Source organism: Citrus sinensis, chromosome 5 (assembly GCF_022201045.2).
Source record: "Citrus sinensis cultivar Valencia sweet orange chromosome 5, DVS_A1.0, whole genome shotgun sequence".
Classification (NCBI taxonomy): domain Eukaryota; kingdom Viridiplantae; phylum Streptophyta; class Magnoliopsida; order Sapindales; family Rutaceae; genus Citrus; species Citrus sinensis.
The window spans coordinates 23,999,307-24,022,094 of record NC_068560.1 but is presented as its reverse complement, the minus strand read 5'-3'; the positions used below and the strand labels follow the sequence as shown (position 1 = coordinate 24,022,094).

The 22,788-nt window shown below is 38.8% G+C and overlaps 3 protein-coding genes across 3 annotated transcripts; all 3 read left to right on the top strand.

Annotated features, from left to right (window-relative positions):
* Positions 1–14,398: 14,398 nt before the first annotated feature.
* Positions 14,399–15,417, top strand: LOC127902357 (uncharacterized). Its single transcript, XM_052441264.1, has 2 exons — positions 14,399–14,553; positions 14,970–15,417. The coding sequence occupies exons 1-2, from the start codon at positions 14,399–14,401 to the stop codon at positions 15,415–15,417; spliced, it is 603 nt and encodes a 200-aa protein (XP_052297224.1).
* A 4,452-nt stretch (positions 15,418–19,869) lies between these two features.
* Positions 19,870–21,168, top strand: LOC127902356 (probable disease resistance protein At1g61190). The gene has a single exon (XM_052441263.1). The coding sequence runs from the start codon at positions 19,870–19,872 to the stop codon at positions 21,166–21,168; it is 1,299 nt and encodes a 432-aa protein (XP_052297223.1).
* Positions 21,169–21,604: 436 nt separating this feature from the next.
* On the top strand, positions 21,605–22,516 carry LOC127902355 (uncharacterized). Its single transcript, XM_052441262.1, has one exon. The coding sequence runs from the start codon at positions 21,605–21,607 to the stop codon at positions 22,511–22,513; it is 909 nt and encodes a 302-aa protein (XP_052297222.1). The 3' UTR covers positions 22,514–22,516.
* The last annotated feature ends 272 nt before the right edge of the window (positions 22,517–22,788 follow it).

Sequence of the window (22,788 nt, the reverse complement as noted above, 5' to 3'; positions counted from 1 at the left end):
TAGCAGTGTAAGCACAAATAAAAGTTTTTTCGCATTGGAAGGAATGAAGTAGTTTTTTATTGCATGGTTAAGAAATGCGATAAAGCCATCATAAAAGTTATTGACATTTAACAAACCGATGGGTTTCTGGTGGATGTGCAGATGGGCCCAAGATGCTAGTGTGATAAGTGCCTCTAGTGTTGCAAGATCTCTTGGAAGGAAAATGAAAGCATCAGCATGATTAAGCATTTCAGTTATTCGTTCTTGCATACCTGAGACGACTAACTCTTCTCCAGTCGATGAGTCAGTCAAACTGCCCAAAGATTTTAGGACTCTTGGGATGATGCCTAACACTTGACTTCCTCTGATAAAAGCTGATTCTGAGACCATTTTTGATAACCCTCGGTTACCTCCTCCATACACCAAGTGTAATTTTTTCGCTGCTATACTTCGACCACGATCTATGGCTGCCTCCACGAACTCTTTATGTTTGCCATAGTTAAATCAAGAAAGCACACAAATGTTCTTGAATTGTCTATTGGGAGTAGCTGCCATTGTGATATTTCGCAAAAACAATTTGTGAGTGCTTGACAAAAAAAAATTACATTTAAGAGTCTTGTTGACAGTGGGTCACAACTGTGTATGAGGTAGCATGTCAGTGTCAAATAACGTGTAAAGCAGATGGCTCGTGAGTAAAAAAAAAATAGTAAAAGAGAAAAAGCAAACAGTAATTAAATTATTAAAGACAATAATGCAAACAATAAAATAACATTGAAATGAAATAAAATAACAATAAAGTAAAAGGATATTTACAGGTAGTTGCGACTGTGGCTCATATCTTCCTCTGGTTTTACGTCCAGAAATGGCTTGAACGCCCTCTATGGGTCGAGGATAGGCTTCCCATCCAGTTTTCTTATAAACTGGCAAATAGGGTCGTTTATAGTCAGATTCCCGAGACTATATCGTGCATGCTCTTTCTAGAATAATGGCCATAACTGGAGAATCACTCCTTGCACATATCCACTGGGATGCGTTTCAAGAGACAAAAGGATATCATCCAATGACTCCTTATTCAAGCCATCCCTAATGAATTAAATCTTATCTTCCCTGTTATCAGACATCATTCCTAAAGAACATGGGTTTCTATCGCAACTCATTCTGGCACACTTATGACAAGCAACAGAAATTCTTCGAGCTCATTGTTTTCTTGCATAATTTCCTTTACCACAACCAGGCATGTATGCAATAAATTTTGGAGGTAACTCACCTGCCAATCGTACTTTAGCTTCAATTAACCAACGGATGTCAGCAGGTATGTTATTCCTCATGAGTAATCGCATGCGTTCAGACCGAGCTTTATAGATCGTAAGGAGGGCATTCTGAGGAAGTGAAGGAAATCGCTTGTGAAGCTTCGCTAGAGTCTCGTTTCTATCCATACATTTGCCTCAGAATGTCAGTTATTATGGGAAACTGAAGTAACCGACTTGATTGTCACGGAGTACCGTTATCCGCCATTTCACCGGGGTAACAAACTAAAGCACACAAACAGAAAAACAAATCAAAACACACAAAGAAAATTAAAATTGTCCTCTTATTGAATTTACCTCAAGCTCCAACTGGATGTCAAAAACACTTCTCTCAATGTCTCTGAGTTGGCTTTCTAAACCCTCAACATAGGCTACTAACTCTGGTGGTTGTAGAGCCCAAATACGATGTGTTTTACAAAATTAAATCTGCCTTTTGAGATGAGTTTTGACACGTTGAAGTGGTTTAAGAATGTTCAGGAGGAACGGTCTAAGTATGAGACTCATGATTAACAATGATAAGAGAAAACTTAATAGTTAAACAAACACACTTATGCAAAAATAATTTCAATTAGCAAAAGAATAATATAAAGAAAGAAAAAAATCAAATCACCGAAAAGAAAAAAAATCAATTCAAATATGGTGGGTCACTCAAATTTATTTCGGTGTCTTCTCCATGTGGTTGGTACTCTAAATATGGCTTTAATCTTTGACCATTAACTTTAAACGTGACACCGTTCTTTGGGTCCTTAATTTCAATTGCCCCATGTGGAAAAACAGTATGAACAATAAAGGGACCAGACCAACAAAAGCGTAACTTACCTGGGATTAGGTGTAAACGAGAATTGAACAAAAGTACTTTCTGACCTGGAGTGAAAGATTTTCTCATAATGTGCTTGTCGTTGAAGACTTTCATTCGTTGCTTGTAAATCTTGGCATTTTCATAGGCATCATTGCGAATTTCTTCAAGTTCTGCCAGTTGTAATCTTCTTTCTGAACTGGCTTGTTGCATGTCAAAGTTGAATATCTTGATGGCCCAATATGCACGATGCTCGAGTTCCACAGGTAAGTGGCAAGCTTTTCCATACACTAGCCTGTAGGGTGACATCCCAATCGGGGTCTTGAAAGCCGTTCTATATGCCCATAATGCATCATCAAGTCTTAATGACCAATCTTTTCTGTCCGGCCTCACCGTTTTTTCTAATATGTGCTTTATTTCTTGATTGGAGATCTCAACTTGGCCACTGGTTTGTGGATGATATGGGGTCGCCACTTTGTGAGTGATGGAATACTTTATCAAAAGAGCTTTAAATGCTTTGTTACAAAAGTGGGCACCACCATCACTGATTATCACTCGAGGGAATCCAAAGCGCGAAACAATGTTGCTTTTCAAAAATCCTATCCCCACCTTGTGATCATTGGTTCTGCATGGAATTACTTCTACCCATTTCGATACATAGTCAACAGCAACTAATATGTATTGATAGCCAAAAGAAGGGGGAAAGGGTCTCATGAAGCCGATACCCCATACGTCAAAAATCTCAACCATTAAAATTGAATTTAGTGGCATCATGTTTCTTCGTGTAATGCTCCATATTCGTTGACACCTATCACATGAAGAACAGAAAGTGTAAGCATCTCGAAATATAGTTGGCCAATAAAAACCACATGGTAAAACTTTAGTCGCTGTTTTCTTAACACTGAAATGGCCTCCACAAGCTTGTTCATGGCAGAATGAAAGGATATTCTTAATTTCATTTTCTGGGACACATCGTCTAACAATTTGGTCTACACAATACTTAATTTCATTTTCTGGGACATATTCTTAATTTCATTTTCCGCAAGTTTCCCCACCTTGGCACGAACAGCCGATCTCCCTTGGTGCGGAGGATGCCTTCCTTTTGCCAAAAGCGCCTTGTCTTTCCCTCGAGCACCTTTTCCAGCAAATCCTTTGCTAGCGGATCTTGTTGGAGACCTTCCTTGATGCGTGAGACAAGGTCAGACTTCGGTTGGCTCATGCTAAGAGTTGCCAATTCGGCCTTGCAGCTTAGAGCGTCCGTAACGACATTGGCTTTCCCCGGTTTGTACTCGAGCCGATAGTCAAATTCCGTAAGGAAATCTTGCCACCGTGCTTGCTTCGGACTCAATTTCTTCTGAGTTTGAAAGTAGCTTGTCGCCACGTTATCCGTCATAATCGTGAAGTGCGAGCCAAGCAAGTAATGTCGCCACACCCGCAAGCAATGTATGATTGCGGTCATCTCCTTTTCTTGCACCGTGTAGCGGCGTTCTGTATCATTTAGCTTTCGACTCTCGAACGCTATAGGGTGGCCTTCTTGCATAAGGACTCCTCCTATGGCAAAATTCGAGGCATCCGTTTGAACTTCGAAGGGCTCTGTGTAGTCCGGAAGAGCGAGGACAGGTTCCTCCGAAATTGCTTTCTTCAACTCCTCGAATGCTCGTTGGCACTCTTCGGACCAATGCCACGTTCTATTTTTCTTGAGCATATCCATCAAGGGTGCCGCCTTGGCCGAATAGCCCTTGATGAAGCGGCGGTAGTAATTCACTAACCCAAGGAATGAGTGAAGCTCAGGTACTTTCGAGGGAGGCTCCCAATCGAGGATGGCCTTTACTTTGGCGTTCTCCATCATAATCTTCCCGCCCGCAATCTTATGGCCAAGGAACTCCACTTATTGTTGTGCAAACGAGCACTTCTCTAACTTGAGGAAGAGCTCGTTGTCTCGAAGTACTTGGAGGACTTGTTGCAAGTGTTGGGCATGATCCTCGAGTGTGGTGCTCTACACCACGATGTCGTCCAAGTATACGACCACGAAGCGGTCGAGGAATGGTTGGAGCACCTTGTTCATGAGTGTGCAAAATGTGGCGGGTGCATTAGTAAGGCCAAAAGGCATCACAAGGAATTCGAAAGACCCGTACCTTGTTGTGCACGCTGTCTTCGATTCATCTCCCTTGGCGATGCGCACTTGGTGAGCGAAAGTCAAGTTTGGTGAAGTACCGCGCTTTGCCAAGCTGGTCGAATAAGTCGGCAATCAATGGAATCAGATACTTGTTCTTGATGGTGATCTTGTTGAGCGCTCTATAGTTGATGCACATCCGTAGCGATCCATCCTTTTTCTTTTGGAAGAGCACGGGTGCACCGAATGGGGCCTTTGAGGGGCGGATGTAGCCTGCGTCCAGCAAGTCTTTGAGTTGTCTCCGCAACTCTTCTAATTCGGGTGGCGCCATGCGGTAGGGCGCTAAGGCTGGTGGCTTTGCGCCTTGTTCCAGCTCGATAGCATGATCTACCTCTCATCGAGGTGGGAGCTTCTTCGGAAGTTCTGGAGGCATCACGTCCTTGTACTCATCGAGGACTGCTTGAATTCGCGGAGGGACTTGGCTTGGCGACGTTCCGCTATTTCCTTCGTTTAGTTCCCGAATGGAGACCAAGAAACTTGGGTCCTTTCTGAAAGCCCTCTTGAATTGCATGGCGGAGAGTGTCTTCTCCTCGGACTTGCCTCGTTCCATGGGAACCATGCATGCCTTACTCCCATCGAGGATGCTTAGGGAGTTTATAGCGGGCAGCGGGAAGGCATGGACTTGGTCGAATAATTCCATGCCGAGGACCATCTTGAAGTCATCCATGGGCACGATGGAGAAGTCAAGCTTTCCGCTCCACGTACCGAGTGTTAATTGCACGCCTTGTGCAATTCCCGCAATTGGCTTAGCGGGTGAGTTTACTGCCTTCATTGTGCCTCCTTCCTTAGTAGCCTTGAGGCCTATGCGCTTGGCCTCGTCTACGGACACAAAGTTGTGTGTTGCTCCCGTGTCTAGCAGCGCGCGTACGGACTGACCGTTTACCTTTGCGCTTACATACATGAGCCCTTTCTTGACGAGTGAGGGCTGTTGGCGATTGAGTACGCCGAGGCGTTGGAGAGAACCCATGCTGAGTTGGGATTCCTCCGTGGACATTGTGGGGTTGGTCTTGAGTTGGGCAGCAAGAGCGTTAAGCGACCTCTTCTCCGGACAGTCGCGTACCCAATGAGGACCATTCCATATGAAGCATGGGCTTCGCGGCTTTGGCGCCTCCTTCTTGCCCTCCAATTTTCCTTGCCCACTCTTGTTGCTAGGCGGCTTTTTCTGCCCCCAATCTTTGCGGTTGTTGCTCTTGTCCTTGTGACTCTCTCCCCCACCTTTGCCTTGGTAGATCTTTTTATCCTTGGATTGGGTAGAGTATTCGGTGAGTGACTCCGCAACGGCGATAGCATCGTCAAGTGTTTGAACACCACGCCTATCAAGCTCGGTCTTGGCCCAATCCTTGAGGCCATCTTGGAAGTAGAAGAGTGAATACTTATCGGACATGTCGCTTATCTCCAATATAAGGGTAGTGAACTCGTTGATGTAGTCCTGAATACTACTTGATTGCTTGAGGCGACGTAAGCGTGCTCGCGCTTCCTTCTCCGCATTGCTTGGGGCGAACTGCTTTCGGAGTTCTTGCTTGAAGTCGGTCCAAGTGTCGATGGCGCAAATGCCCTTGCCCATCTCGCCATGCTTGCGACGCCACCATAGTTGTGCAGCACCTCTTAGATAGGTAGGTGCAGTGCCCACTTTCGATGCCTCATCTTGTACACCCATGGCATCGAAGTATTGATCCAGCCCGAATAGGAAGTTGTCCACGATTGTGGCGTTGCATGTGCCATCGTAGGTGTCGGGCTTTGGCACATCAATGCGGCGCGCATCACTCGAGTTTCCGGAAGCTGGACTTGAGGAGAGTGTGCGCTTGTGCCATGCCCAATCCGAGCGGACTTCATCCACTTCCGCACGGACAGCGCGTAGTTCGTCCTGAACAAAACTACGAAGTTTTAGTAACTCATCATGGAAAGAACGAAACTCACCTCGAAGAGTATTCGCTTGCTCTTGGATGAGAGCTTTGGTTGCCACCGTGAATTCGGTGTATTCTCCCTCGAGTCTGTCCACTCGTTCCTCCAATCCCTCGAGGCTTTCTTGAGCGCCGGACAATGCGACTTCGAGAGTACCCATACAAGGCTCCAACGCATCTACGGATGGGACCTTGGACTTGCCACGAGTCTTGCCTTGGGCGCGTTCTCCCTCCCGGCCGCGGCTTGGTTCCGGTGGAACATCCACACCAATAACACCCTCTTGTGCTACGTTCGAAGGGTTGGCCATTGCTTCGTGAGCTAACTTGCGTGCGTGCCAACCTTAGCTCTGATACCACTTGTCACGGGATGAGTATCTTGCGCAGCTAACCCGTGCGGCACTTAGACAACTTTGCCAAATGTTGCTAAGTAAGCCTAGAGCTTCTCGAACTAGATAAGAAATCAATTGAGCCGAAGAAGAAACTTGTATTGCACAAAGAGAGATTACAATGCTTGTTGTTGATTTTGTTGGATACAAATGCCTAATGCCATCCCATATTTATAGAGGAGGCTTGCCAAGCTCTAGAGATTCTAGAGAATTCTACCATTTCCTAGCTATTTACATGTGCTGGAATTCTATGGAGAATTCTGGAGTATTTACATGTTCAAATGTGCTAGAGTTGCCTAGAACTTTCCGGAATTGGGTCAAGCTAGCACTCTTGGCCTTGTATTGGCTCTTTAGCCCGAAATTGTGGGCAATTGGGCTAGCGAATTGGGCAGTCCGCAACATTATTCTCCATATTCTTAATAAGATTTCTAATCATTCTATTTAGGGTTTATATTGGCACGATTCTAGATTGTTATAGATCATAATGCATGATTTAGGATGTATTTAGGCTTTGTTTAGGGTGTTAATCAATCCTTGATGTATTAAGCACACATGATAATTCTGGACAGCATGAGTATCTTGAATTTAAACCTATATTTTTTGAATGAGTTTCCTTATGAAATTTATATTTCTAGAAACTAGACAGGTAGGGATTCTTGAATAAATTTTATTTCATTAAATTCGACTTCGGTTTCAATTTTATATGTATTTTCGAAATAGAAACCACTGCACTAGAAAACTGCGATTCCAGCATTGCGATCGGATTCACAAGATTATTTGTGCCACCAAATGAACTCGGAAAATTCTGAAATTTTATATGTAGGTTAATATATGTGTCTAGGATTAATTAATTTTGATAGCAAAATTAGTTTTATGTAAATGTTTTCAAACCTAAATTCTTTTTAACAAAGTATTTTATAAATGTTTTTAATATGTAAATGATTTTATGACATGAAAACCTTTTATGATTTTATGACATGAGAACCTTTTATGATTTTATCTTTAAAATATTATGCAAGCCTAAATTATTAATATGGACTTTTATGAATCTAATACGAATATTTTGTACCTATGTTTGATTTCAATTATTGATGATTGTATGAGATTCCTAATGTTTTTGCTCATTGTCCATAGTTATTCTGATCGTAATATACAATATATCTGTCTGGACCAGTACTGGGTTTCTGTTCTGAGTGTGCACACGATATTCTAATTCTGTTTCTGGCCGGATCACCGGGACTATAGGTGACACTATGTGACATGAGCTAACCTTTTGTTTTCTGTATACATATTATCTGATTTGCTTCGTAAGTAAATATGCTTTTGGATATTCTGAATTATTAAGAATTTATGTTATGCTATCGTGATATATCGTTTTATGAAATTTATGGATTATGATATATGTTTTAAACAAAAAAAGGCTTGCAATATTTTTAGTATCTACAGACCTAGTGTATTAGGAATGGTTTTACTTACCGAGTTGATGGCTCACCTCTCGTCATTACTTTTTGCAGATTAAGTTTCTTTTGAGAGGTGCGCTTAGCTTTGGAGTTAGTAATTTTTCGTTTCCGTTTGCCACTTGAATAAGAAGAGGAATAGACTCATGTTTCTATTCAGTTTATTTCCGTTATGAACTTGTAATTTAGAGTTTGAGACTTTTGTTATTGATATGTTTCGGGAGAGATTACGTAGTATTAGACGTATGAATTTGTGGATTTATTTGAATAAGAATTTGAGGTATTTCAGTTTGGAATTTATGAGTAAAGATTACGATTTGTAAGTAACCTCCTTCTTCACATGCTCCGCACATGTTAGATTTGGGGTGTTATAGAAATACTCTATCCATCATCACTAGATCATCAATAATTATAATTAAAAAGCTATCACCTTTCCATCTATTATTTTTATGTATTCATTGTTTTTCTTCAATTCTAAATTTCGCCAGAAAAATTTTGCTTTACAGCATAGCACTTCAAAATAAAATGGGTCAACTTCAAATTTTGTTCCTTTCTTGATTTGTTGAATTTGGGAATGTCATTCTTAAAACTTTTGGCAAAAATCATCATCGTTTAGTATCATTTATTTATTGCCATCAACAACATCCTTTCCCTGTTTGCATCCTTTGATCTCAATTACACTTTGCTCCTGTTTATTGTGCTCTCTGCCTATTGTCTTGTTTGTTATTATGTTTTTGCCATAAACTCTTTTAAACTTTCAATCTTTTAATCTCAACAACACTTGGCATCCTTTAATCTCCAGTCTTGTTATTTAGAATTGCTTTGCTCCCTATCTAATTGTCCTGTTGTTGTCTCTGTTTTGTTTTGTTCTGTATCAGCTCTTGTAAACTTTTTCCTTTTTCTACTCTGCCCCAGATTGTTATATTCACTTCACTTCTGTTAAATCTCTCAGTCTCAGTTTGCTTCCTGAAAGAAAACAGAAATTCTACTGATCTATGTTGTTTGGTTACTAAGAAAATTTGCTCTGTTTTACTGAGAAAACTTTAGAGCATTTCTGGATTTTATTCTCTTCTTTTATTAAATCACAAATGAGTACAAAGCACACCTTTTATACATTGTTAACAGAAACGAAAACTAATCAGAATAAACTTTCAGTAAGCCTTAACTAAATTTGCTGAGCTGGCACTGCTTACTTAACTAACTTCAGCTCAGCAAATTCTCCCACGTGCTAACCTTGAGCTGACTGCTTGTACACGTTATAAGCTTCCTTAACAGCCCCCCTTAAACTCAAGGGACATGGCTCCACATTGAGTTTGTTTCGAAAGTAATTAAAATGAATGAATGTGAGAGGTTTTGTTAAGACATCAGCTATTTGTTCTTCACTTGGAATAAAGTGAATTTCCAGCTCTCTTGCTAAAACCTTATCTTTGACAAAATGCATATCCAGTTCAATGTGTTTTGTGCGTGAATGGTAGACTGGATTTTTTGCTAACTTTGTTGCACTCATGTTGTCACACCAGATGATAGGAACTGAGATACATCTTATATTCAGCTCACTGAACAAAGATTGAATCCATGCTATTTCTGAACTTGCAGAAGCCAAAGCTCTATATTCACTTTCGGCACTAGATCTTGTCACCACAGACTACTTCTTGGATGACCATGACACCAGATTATTTCCAAAATAGATACAGTAGACACCTATAGATTTTCTGTCATCAATATCGCATGCCCAATCTGCATCTGTAAAACCTATGATTTCCATTTTCCCACCAGCTGAAAACTTTAGACCATAATCCATGGTTTCCTTTAAGTACCTTAGAACTCGTTTACAGGCCATTATGTGCTGCAATGTTGGAGCTGTCACATATTGACTGAGTTTGTGCACAGCAAAGGCTATTTCTGGTCTAGTTAACACCAAGTATTGCAAGCCTCCAACCAAACTTTTGTAACTAGTTGCATCCTCAACATACTGACCTAAATAACCTTTAACCTCCTTTTGAAGTTTCAGTCCAGTCACTATAGGAGTATCACATCCTTTACAATCCAACATATCAGCCTTAGACAGAAGATCATGAATATATTTTCTCTGAGATAGGTACATACAATCATCAGCATAAGAGACTTTTATCCCAAGAAAGTATGATAGTATTCCTAGATCCTTTAGAGCAAATGTCTTACTGAATTCTAAGATAAATTTCTCTAATTCTCCACTGTCAGGTCCTGTAATAAGTATATCATCCACATATATAAGCACAAGTATTATTGAGCCTTGAATCTCCTTGAAAAAGAGAGAAGTATCAGCTCTGGAATTTTGAAAACCCCACTTACTTATCAGACAATTTTTCAGCTTGTCATACCAAGCTCTAGGAGCTTGTTTTAAGCCATACAAAGCCTTCTTCAACTTGCATACAAAGCTGGATTTTTTATTATCAATGAAACCTGTTGGCTGATGCATATAAACATCTTCTGTCAACTCTCCATTTAAGAAGGCATTATTGACATCCACTTGCCTTATTTTCCACTTATTCATCACAGCCAAACTGAAAATAAGTCTTACTATGCAAGCCTTTACCACAGGACTAAAAGTCTCAAAGTAGTCAATACCCTCAGTTTGTTGGAAACCCTTTGCAACTAACCTGGCTTTGTATTTAGCTACACTTCCATCTGTGTTTTGTTTGATTCTGAACACCCATTTACTGTCAACAACCTTATATGCCTCTGAAAATGGTACCAGTGACCATGTTTCATTCCTAAGCAAGGCTTCATATTCATCTCTCATTGCCTGATGCCAATTCTGATCACTTAGAGCTTCTTGAACAGTACTAGGTTCTTTGTTGGTTAAGGTCGTTATGTAGAATTTTGGCTTGAAGATTCCAGATTTCGATCTGGTTACCATTGAATGTGATGATTGTGAAGGAAGGTTTCTGGTTTGAGTTTGATTTAAGTGCTGGGAAGTAGATAGTTGTGGTTCATTTTGTGGTTGTAATTCAGTTTGTTGTTGTGTTGGTGACAATGGTTTGGTTGATGAGAAATGTTCTGATATTATGGTTTGAGAATGCTCTTGTTGATGCAGATTATTTGTGTGTGCAGAAACAGAAGGTACCTGTTCATTGCTTTCTGAACTTGCTAATTGAAGATCTTCCAAGCTGCTGTTAGTTAAGGATAATGTGGAGAGATGATAAATTTATTGCTGGGAAAAGGTTGACACTGATAATTCAGAATTTGAATTGTTCTCAGATAAATGAAAGACTGTGTTGGTTGAGTAAGGGAATGTATTTTCATCAAAGATAACATACCTTAGGATATGAATTTTTCCTGAGCTTGTTAAACACTTGTAACCCTTGTAAGAAGGATTATAGCCAATGAAGATGCATTTTGTGGTGTGAAAATCAAATTTGTGTTTATTAAAATCTCTCATATATGGATAACATAGGCAACCAAAACACTCAAGAAATGAATAATCTGGTTTGTGCTTAAAAAGCTTTTCATAAGGAGATAAAAGCTTAAGAACAGGTGTTGGTAACCTATTGATACGATATGCTGCTGTGTGAACAGCTTCCCACCAAAACTGAAAAGGAAGATTGGCTTGAGCTAAGAGTGTTAAAGCTAATTCAATTATGTGCCTATGTTTTCTCTCAACAAGACCATTCTGGTGATGAGTATAGGGACATGAATGTCTAAATTTGATCTCATTTTGATTGAGAAAATCACTGAATACTCTAAACTCTCCCCCTAGATCAGATTGTAATTCCTTAATCTTGGTATTAAACTGATTTTCAACTTGTGCCTTAAACAGTTTGAAAACTTCAAATGCTTGTGATTTAAGCTTAAGTGGATAGATCCAGGTGTATCTAGTGTAATCATCCACAAAACAAATGTAATATTTGTATCCATTTCTAGACACAGTGGGTGAAGGTCCCCACAAATCAGTATGAATAAGTTCTAATGCTCCTTTTGTTTTGGTTTCAGTTGCTGGAAAATTTTGCCTGTGAACTTTGCCTAACTGACATGCCTCACACAAAGAATTTGTACAAGATATAATATCTTTTTGAGAGATTTTTAATTGCTTGCAAGACTTAGCTAAATGCATCAGAATCATTGAACTTGGATGACCAAATTTTCTATGTAAGAATGTCATTACATCAGGTTTGGTTTTGCATTTATTGGAAACAGAATGATAACAGGCTTTAGAAAGACTGTCAAAGCTTTGAAAGCTAGACAACATTGAGACAGGTTTATTTAGTTGAGTATAACAAAGATGAGATGTTGAATATGAAGAAGAGGGTTTTGAACTCAGTAGCAGCTTGTATAGACCTTTTTCAGCAAGTCCCTGTAGCAGAACTTGTCCCTTCATGTCCTTCACAAAACAAACATTCCCACAAAATTCAACAGTTATAGGGTTATCAGATGTCAGTTTAGAAATGCTTAGTAGGTTTTTGGTAATTGATGGAACAAGTAATATATCCTTAAGTGCTATTTTGGAATGTGCAGATAAGGAATTTGATGCTCTTTGTGACAGAAATGCAAAACCAACATGAGTGATAGACAAACCTTCACCATTACCAATTATGAGCTGATCAATACCTTTAAATTCCTCATTGATCTGCAAGTTCTCCATGTTGTTGGTCAAATGGTGAGTTGCCCCACTATCCAAGTACCATCCATCATCAGCAACTCCTTCAAAATTAGCCATAAATGCTGCTCCAGGAGCACAAGCATCAAAACCAGAATAATAGCTACTACCAGACATAGGATTATAAGCTGAAGACATATAGTTGAAGTTCTCATAATCTTCAAAGTTTGGATTTGGAACAGAACCATCAAAATTTGACAGATATGCTGCTCTGGGTGCTTTTCCTTTTCCAAAACTCCTTGGCATTGGCACATAATCTTCAACAAATCTATGCCAACAGATATCAGCAGTATGACCAGATTTGAAACAAATCTGACACACTTAGTCCCCTAGATTGTGAACAGATGGTGATCCATTCTTAACAACAGATGGTGAACTCTTTGGTGCTAAAGAATTATTACCATTAAAAGGATTACCAACAGGATATCCTCTACCAAAGCCACCTCTAAAACCTCCATTAAACATTCTTGGAGAAAGATTCACATTTCCTTTACCAGAGAAAGCATTCCTGCCACCATAATAACCTCCTCTCCTAAAATTTCCTCTAGGCTGTGCATAGTAAACCTTAGGATGAAATGCATTAGTATATGCATAGTTAGCATTGAACATACTCTTATCATCCTAATCTTGTTCCAACCTAGTTTCATGAGTAAGCAATAAAGCATAAGCATCATCAAATTTCATACGTGAACCAGTTATGAAAGTAGCAATATCACCATATCCTGATCCTAATCCATTGAGTATGGTTAGCATTAGATCCTTTTCTGTTATCGAGCTACCAGCACTAGCAAGCTTATCAGCTATTCCTTTCATCTTAACACAATAATCTTCAATACTAAGAGATTCCTTTTTAAGAGTGTTTAGTTCATATCTGAGCTGAAGAACTCAAGCTTTAGATTGAACTCCAAACTTCCTTTCTAACGTTTTCCATACACCAAATGAACTTTCACAGTTAATAACAAGACTAAGGATACCTTCACTTAATGTTGACAGCAGCCAACCAAGAAGAATTTGATCATGTGATCTCCAGATCTGATACTCAGGATTCTCAATTTGTTGTGTAGATCCATCAACTCCAGCTAACAAAATATTTTCTTCAGGTGCTGACTTGATTTCAGTTATGAAGTCTTCTAGTCGATTGCCTCTAATCGAAGCCAGAACTTGTGAACGCCAGAGCAGGTAGTTTGATCGATCTAGTTTAATTGGATTCGTGAAAGAGAAGTTGATTTGAGTGTATTGATTTGTATTATTGATTGCTGGATTTCTCATCATTGTTTACTGGTTACTGTTTGGCTCTGATACCATGAAAGAAAACAGAAATTCTACTGATCTATGTTGTTTGGTTACTAAGAAAATTTGCTCTGTTTTACTGAGAAAACTTCAGAGCATTTCTGGATTTTATTCTCTTCTTTTATTAAATCACAAATGAGTACAAAGCACACCTTTTATACATTGTTAACAGAAACGAAAACTAATCAGAATAAACTTTCAGTAAGCCTTAACTAAATTTGCTGAGCTGGCACTGCTTACTTAACTAACTTCAGCTCAGCAAATTCTCCCACGTGCTAACCTTGAGCTGACTGCTTGTACACGTTATGAGCCTTAACACTTCCTAGCTAATCAATTGTTCAGTGCTTCAGTTCTTTCCTCTGTTCTGTTTCCAAATTTTTGAAAAGGGAAAAAAAAAGTGATCGAAAAGATTAAAGATTGTGGAAATAATAGTTTTTGCTGTTATAGAAGTTGCAAAATGCTTGGCTCTTTCCATGGAACGCCAATTTAGTTATGTAAGAAACTACACAGGCAACTTTGACAATCTCAAGACTCAAATTGAGAAGCTGGAAGTTGAGAGCGTGAGTATGCAGCATGCGGTTGAACAGAACATTCAGAATGGGCTTGCAACTGCTAACAGGGTGTTAACGTATGTGAGTACAAATGATCATAGCACTGTTAGCTGTATAAACAACAGAGCAGGTGATTCAAGCTCAGTAGCTGACGTGTCAAGGTCGTTATACATGCTGGCCTCGTTTGTAACAAACTTGGTTTTAGCTGTAAAACATATTCCAGTAGCTTCATCAGATTCCTTTAAGATATTATATAACTATATCTTGTAATCATTTTCAAGTAACGTTGATTGAATATAAAGTTACTGATTCTAGTATCTTCTCTGTTATTTTCTACCTCTTTCTATCATTTTCTTATTTGCCAAACACATCAACAATATTTTAAACACAAGGCCATTATTGAGGTAAAGAAATTTGAAGGCGATGAAGCTACAGCAAATAGCTGTTGTTTTAAGGGTCTGTGTCCTAATTTGAAAACCCGTCATTGACTTAGCAAGGAAGCGGTGAGGCAACTGGATGCTATAGTCAAGCTCCATGAAGCGGGGAGATTTGAAACAATTTCCTACGCTATCATTCCGGAGGATACTTTTCTTATGTCTAACAAAGATTACGAGTCCTTTGAATCAAGACCATCCACTCTGAATAATATACTTGGTGCATTAAAAAATCCTGACGTCAACATGCTTGGGATTTATGGAATGGGCGGTATCGGAAAGATGACGCTGGCAAAAGGAAAGACGACGCTGGAAAAAGAAGTTGCTAGAAAGGCCAAGAGTGACAAGCTCTTGATGAAACAAAAACAAGCTTTTATGCCCTTAATCGTGCATTTCCAAATTAAACACATATTTTCGGATTTTCGAAAACTTACCGTGATCTCCCATGAATCCGACCTTAGAAGCTTGTTATGGAGTCTCACGAGAGTTGCTAGTTGCTTGATCTAGCTTCTGAATTCAGTTTCCCTTCCTTTAGCTCTAGGATGGCTTGCTTCAAAATTTACTGTACACACAAAACATACACACGGGAGAGAAGAGGAAAAGGGAGAGAAAAGAGAGAGGTGCACTGCACTCATGCCACTGATTTTTCAACAGTTAACTTCCAATGGGCTGAAGTTACTTAAATACAGCGGTTGAGCGCAGGGACCCCTCATGTGTTAGTACAATATTGCCCATCCCATTATAGGCTAAAATAACACAATTAAAAGATATACTTGTCCATAATATACTACTGTGTAGGGTATGTCAAAATTAGACTCATTAACACAATATTTGATCACTTAATAAATGAGTCTATCAAAATTGCTCAATAACATTTGACATTAGTCACGTATTAATTCGGTAAAATATAAAAATAATTAGAATGATTTATGCCAGTCCACATAATGTGAGAAATTAATCTAACAACTCTTTGATCAGATTGTTTTTACCGAGGTTTCCCAGGGCCCAGACATGTTTTAGTACTGCTACTCAAGTTGTTGTAGCGATAAATAAGCTCTAGTTTTCTTAGAGTAGAAACTAGCTGTGGTTTTTGCTATCATTGTGCTGTTAAAACTATGGTTGATGAATTTCGATATTGACTATTAAATAGAACCAATTTGGTTATTCAATGTTGGATGTTGAATATTGAATGGAGCCTATTGGCAATTGTCAAAGGGAGTTTATTGGATTTTGATACCAACATTTGTTTTATAATTATTGTTCAAAACTGTTAGTTATTAGATTTTGATTCTAGCCTATTGACAATTATAATAATGGCTATTTTATTATTTTTTAAAATACTTTTAAACTATTGACGCCAATCTAGCATCGGTAAAAATTAATATTCTTGAATCAAAACATAAATGATACTAGAGTATCAAAATTTGCTTTATACTATAGAATCACTATCCACATGATTGTATAGAGTTGCAATTATTTTGATACAATGGAATTAGCATTTTTGTGATACTAAGGTAATGCAGAATTGCTGACACAAAAAAATTGTCAGTAAATTTGTAACACCGTGATCAGTGACACTAAACTTGGTGTTAGTAAAATAAGTTGCTGATACCAAAATAGTATTATAGAAAGCCATTTTTTTACTAGTGAGCACACCCAAGTTACACAAACTGCAACTGAGCGTTTGGCTTGATGAACATTGGATTTGGAAGCACGACCTTAATACAACCATACAACAGATACATAGGTGCATGTTCGTTAATTAACTAATCAATTAAGAGATATTGATTAGAATATGTGCAATTTCTATTTTGAATCTTGTACTGCCGCCTGACTTTATACTTTTTCAAAATTCTCTTTTAACATGATTAGTTTACATCGGTACGTAATTACCAAATCTTTGTTGCTGGTAAAAATCAGGAAAAAGATGGCACTGAGAAGAGTACGATAATGAAGTGAAAAACGAGGAGGAAGATGCACAAGGCAGTGATAACCAACGGTAGGTTATGTTGAAATTTTGGGCTAATTCAATCTGATCAGTGCATCTATTAACCAATCATCTTTGCTTATAGACATATTTGAAGAAGAGTTATCTCCTTTTTCTTAAGCATCAAGTACTGCTTATTATGATAGAAGCTACTTTCTGCAAGAAAATTGCTCAAAATTGCATTTCCTTATTGTTTCTGCTTTCACCTTCACTGCTGTTTTCTTTCTTTTTTCCATGCAGCAACTGGAATGAGGCCCTTTTCTTTGTGTAATTTTTGAGAATTTTCATTGGAATGTGGAGCTTGTTTCTGTGTAATTCGTTCTATCAAGGATCAAATGGCATTGGTGAGAGGGTATTCCCTTTCTTTGTTGCTTGCCTGCCCTGCTTTAGGCATTTATTCTTAATATTGTTGTTGTTATTATTATTTCGAATGGTTGTTGTTATTATTATTTCGAATGATATATGATAGGTGGATTATGATAAGTGAGAATTTATTATTTTATTTCATTTATGATATACGCATGATAGGTAGATAATCAGCCCATTAAATTAAAATGATTAAACAATAAGATTTCTCTTAACACCCTCTTTAATGACATAATAACCTTAATGAAGCTTGTTCATCATTAAACCCCATTTCAACTTTCCTTTTTTAAATTGCTTTAACTTTCTCGTCATTACATTCAAGCATAATAATAATAGAAAAAAAAGATTTTGTTAGCAAATAATAATGAAAAACACTTGAAAATGCTTACTTTTTTTTTTAATATCATCTTGTACGATAATTTTCTCCTCAATTTGAAACTAAGGATAATAGTTGTTAAGTTAGTGTTCATAATATGTCGATGTAAAATATTTTCAATAAAAAAAATACACATATAATAAGTAGGTGTAGAGAATTTTTAGCAAGAGAAATTTTTTTTCTTTAATATATGGATTTTTTTCTAAAAAAACAATTGTGGGTTTAATTAGATTTTTTTGTCCTTTCATGGAAATTAAATGAAGGTTAAAATCATAATTAGTTAAAGGAGTAATATGAAGATTTTGGAGAAGTGCCAATTGTTCAACTCAAAATATTATGATGAAGGTGTGGCTATTTCCACCCTATCATATACTCTTTTACTCTGCACACCCTTCCAAGTGCTAAAATAACCCTTAGCTAAACACCTTACTTTTATTAAAAAGAGGGAAAAAAACAAAAACATTTTTACCTCTGTATAGTCCCTTCATTGTTGTTCGTTATTTTCTTATGAATAATGATATCTGTATAATGATTAGTACAAAATCGGAAAGCGACAAAAAAAGTTGTCTTATAGGTTAATTTTCTTCTATCGTGTAGTGAAATTTTTTTTATCATGTAATGATAGTGTACTAATTGTACTACTAATTGTAATAAATATATCATTACTGTTTTCTTATTGGGATAGCGATAATCTCTAGTTTCGTAACAGATATATGACAAAACAAATGCAATAACATATATTTTGTACTTTGACTGTGTCATTAGTTTGATTAATTGTGCAGAAAATTAGCAGTTAATGCCACAGAAGGTTCGAATGCCTTCGAATTAGATTTGTCTTGAACCTTAAAAAGGAAAAAAATACATGAACTTCTTTTGACTAATTATTATTTCTACAAACAATAATTTGCTTCTCTATAAGTGAATGTTCGTCAATTTTTTTGGCAATTGACCACTTATGCATACCACGTTTCTGGTGAAATGCTAGCAAGAAATTAAACCCTGTTATAGCATTGCTTCATCTTCGCTGTTAACTTTTTCTTAGAAGGAAGGAATGAACAATTAAAAGATTCGCGTTTCTGGAACTTTACCAAAGATTGCTATATGTATATCCAACACAACAACTTTAATCAAAGCATATTTAGAAAAATGAATATGATCATCGCTTTTACTTTAATTAACATTAAATTATACATGTTGGAATCAGCATTATTATCCATGGATTTACTTCAATGAGCGGAAAGGAATATCACTCCTTGAACTTTCAGTAAACCATTATTCTCGTTTGTCGATTTTAATATTTATTTTCGCTTTTAACTACTCAAATTTTCAGGATTTTAGGTACCAGCTGACATCAGAAACATTCTGTTTTGTATTTTAACATTTATACTTGGTCTACCATCACTTGCGTAACAAATAATCATAATTAAAGCTATCACCTTCTCATCCTTTATCTTTAGTTCTTCATTCTTTTTCATCGATTCTAAATTAAATTAGCCAAGGAACTTTGGTTTTGCAGCGTAGCATGCAGTTCAAAAATAAAATGGGTCACTTTCAAATTTTGTTCCTTTCTTGACTTGTTGAATTTGTGGAGCGTCGCTCTTTAAAAATTTTGGCAAACCATTATCGCTCAATATCAGTCATTCATTCATTGCAATCAACAAAATCCTTTCTTTATTTATACTCTTTGATCTCAAATACATTTTGCTCCTGTTTATTGTGCTCACTTTTGTTGTTTTGTTTGTTATTCAGCTTTTTGCCATCAACTCTTTTGAACTTTTAATCTCATTATTCTTCAACCACTCCACTATTGAAATCATTTTTTAATATCTGTCATTCTTTGTAATTGCATTCATTCCCAACATCAAACAAACCCTCTCCTTATTATTTCCATCTTTTAATCACAGACACAATTTGCTTCTGTTTATTGTGTTCATTGTTGTTTTCTTATTCCGCTTTTGCCATCAACTCTTTTGAATTTTCAATCTTCTGATCTCAACAATTCTTGGCCCCTGTTTGTTGTAATCTACAATCCTGTTATTTGATTTTGCTCTGTTCCGTGTTCTCTCTCTATATACCTGTCCTGCTTCTGTCTCTGTTTCTTTCTATATCTACTCACTGCTTCATCATTTTACAGTCACTTGTGTGCAGTCACTCAGTTTGCTTCCTATCGAGTCAATTGATTTTTCAAAATTCTGAAAAAAAAAAAGAGAAAAGAAAAAGTTTCAATAAAATGGCAGAAATCATTGTTACTATTGTTGTAGAAGTTATAAAGTGCTTGGCTCCTCCAGCATATCGCCAAATTAGTTATTTGCGTGAGAGTAAGTACGCTAGCAACTTACAGATTCTCAGGACTGAAGTTGAGAATCTGAAGTCTGAGAGGGTGAGTACACAGCATAAGGTTGATGAGGCTGAAAGAAAAGGGGAAGAGATTGAAGAGAACGTTAAGAATTGGCTTGCAAGGTCCAACAATGTCATCGAAGAGGCAGATAAATTTACAAACGATGAAGCCACTGCGAACAAGCATTGTTTCAAGGGGTTGTGTTCTAATTTGAAGACCCGCCGTCGACTTATCAAGGAAGCAGTGAGGCTGAGAGACGCTATTGTCGAGGTCCGGGAAGCTGGAAGATTTGATAGTATTTCCTACAGCACCATTCCGGAGGATACCTTGCTTATGTCTAACAAAGACTACAAGGCCTTTGAATCAAGAACGTCCATTCTCAATAAAATAATAGATGCATTAAAAAATCCTGATGTCAACATGCTTGGGATTTATGGAATGGGCAAAATCGGAAAGACGACGCTAGCTAAAGAAGTTGCTACGAGAGCAGAGAATGACAAGCTCTTCGATCAGGTGGTTTTTTCGGAGGTGTCTGAGAGTCAAGACATAAGAAAGATTCAAGGAGAAATCGCAGATAAACTAGGTCTAAAGTTTGCTGAGGAGAGTGAATTGGGTAGGGCAAGAAGACTTTATGATCGACTGAAGAAAGAGAAGAGGATCCTTGTAATCTTAGATAACATTTGGGAAAATCTTGATTTGAAGGCGGTGGGAATTCCTCACGGAAATTATCACAAGGGATGTAAAGTGTTGTTGACGGCAAGAAGCATAGATTCATTGTCAAAGAAGATGGATTCTCAACAGAATTTCCTAATTGGTGCCTTAGGAGAAGAAGAAGCTTGGAGTCTGTTCAAGAAGATGGCAGGCGATTATGTTGAAGGTAGTGAATTGAAATGGGTAGCAAGGGATGTGGCGAAGGAATGTGCAGGTTTGCCTGTTTCCATTGTGACAGTAGCAAGGGCATTAAGGGACAATAATAGTTTATTTTATTGGAGAGATGCATTGGAACAGCTAAGAAGGCCTTCGTCAACGAATTTTATGAATATACAACCAGCTGCATATAAAGCCATAAAGTTGAGTTACGACAAATTGGCAGGGGAGGAGCTCAAGAACACCTTTTTGCTAATAGGATATACAGCAATATGTTGCGGACCGCCCAATTCACTAGCCCAATTGCCCACAATTTCGGGCTAGAGAGCCAACACAAGGCCAAGAGTGCTAGCTTGGCCCAATTCCGGAAGGTTCTAGGAAAATCTAGCACATGTGAATATGTAAATATTCTAGAATGCTTTATACAATTCCAGCACATGTAAATAGCTAGGAAATTGTAGAATACTCTAGAGTTTGGCAAAGTTTGGCAAAGTTAGGCCAAGTTTGGCAAGCCTCCCCTATAAATATGGGATGGCATTAGGCATTTGTATCCAACAAGAATTGTAATCTTTCTTTGTGCAATACAAGTTCTTTCTTTGGCTCAATTGCTCTCTTCTCTTGTTCGAGAAGCTCTAGGCTTACTTAGCAACATTCGGCAAAGTTGTCTAAGTGCCGCACGGGTTAGCTGTGCAAAACACTCATCCCGTGACAAGTGGTATCAGAGCTAAGGTTTGCACGCACGCAAGTAGCTCACGAAGCAATGGCCAACCCTTCGAACGTAGCACAAGAGGGTGTTGTTGGTGTGGATGTTCCACCGGAACCAAGCCGCGGCCGAGAGGGAGAACGCGCCCAAGGCAAGAATCGTGGCAAGTCCAAGGCCCCATCCGTGGATGCGTTGGAGCCTCGTGTAGGCACTCTCGAAATAGCCTTGTCCGCCACTCAAGATAACCTTGAGGGATTAGAGAGAAGAGTGGACAATCTCAAGGGAGAATACGCCGAGTTCACGGTGGCCACAAAAGCTCTCATGCATGAGCAAGCGAACATTCTCCGAGATGAGTTTCATTCTTTCCATGATGAGTTGCTAAAACTTCGTAGTTTTGTTCAAGACGAACTACGTGCTGTCCGTGCGGAAGTGGATGAAGTCCGCTCGGATTGGGCATGGCACAAGCGCACACTCTCCGCAAGTCCAGCTTCCGCAAACTCGAGTGATGCGCGCCGCATTGATGTGCCAAAGCCCGACACCTACGATGGCACACGCAACGCCACAATCGTGGACAACTTTCTGTTCGGGCTGGATCAATACTTTGATGCCATGGGTGTACGAGATGAGGCATCGAAGGTGGGCACTGCACCCACTTATCTTAGAGGCGCTGCACAATTATGGTGGCGTCGCAAGTATGGCGAGATGGGCAAGGGAATTTACGCCATCGACACTTGGGCCGACTTCAAGCAAGAACTTCGAAAGCAGTTCACCCCAAGCAATGCGGAGAAGGAAGCGCGAGCGCGCTTACGTCGCCTCAAGCAATCGGGTAGCATTCGGGACTACATCAATGAGTTCACTACCCTTATGTTGGAGATAAGCGACATGTCCGACAAGGATTCACTCTTCTACTTCCAAGATGGCCTCAAGGATTGGGCCAAAACCGCGCTTGATAGGCGTGGTGTTTAAACACTTGACGACGCCATCGCCGTAGCGGAATCGCTCACCGAATACTCTGCCCAATCCAAAGACAAGAAGTCTAGCCAAGGCAAAGGTGGGGGAGAGAGTCGCAAGGACAAGGGCAACAACCGCAAAGATTGGGGGCAGAAAAAGCCGCCTTGCAACAAGAGTTGGCAAGGAAAATCAGAGGGCAAGAAGGAGGCGCCAAAGCCGCGAAGCCCATGCTTCATATGCAATGGTCCGCATTGGGTACGCGACTGTCCGGAGAAGCGGTCTCTTAATGT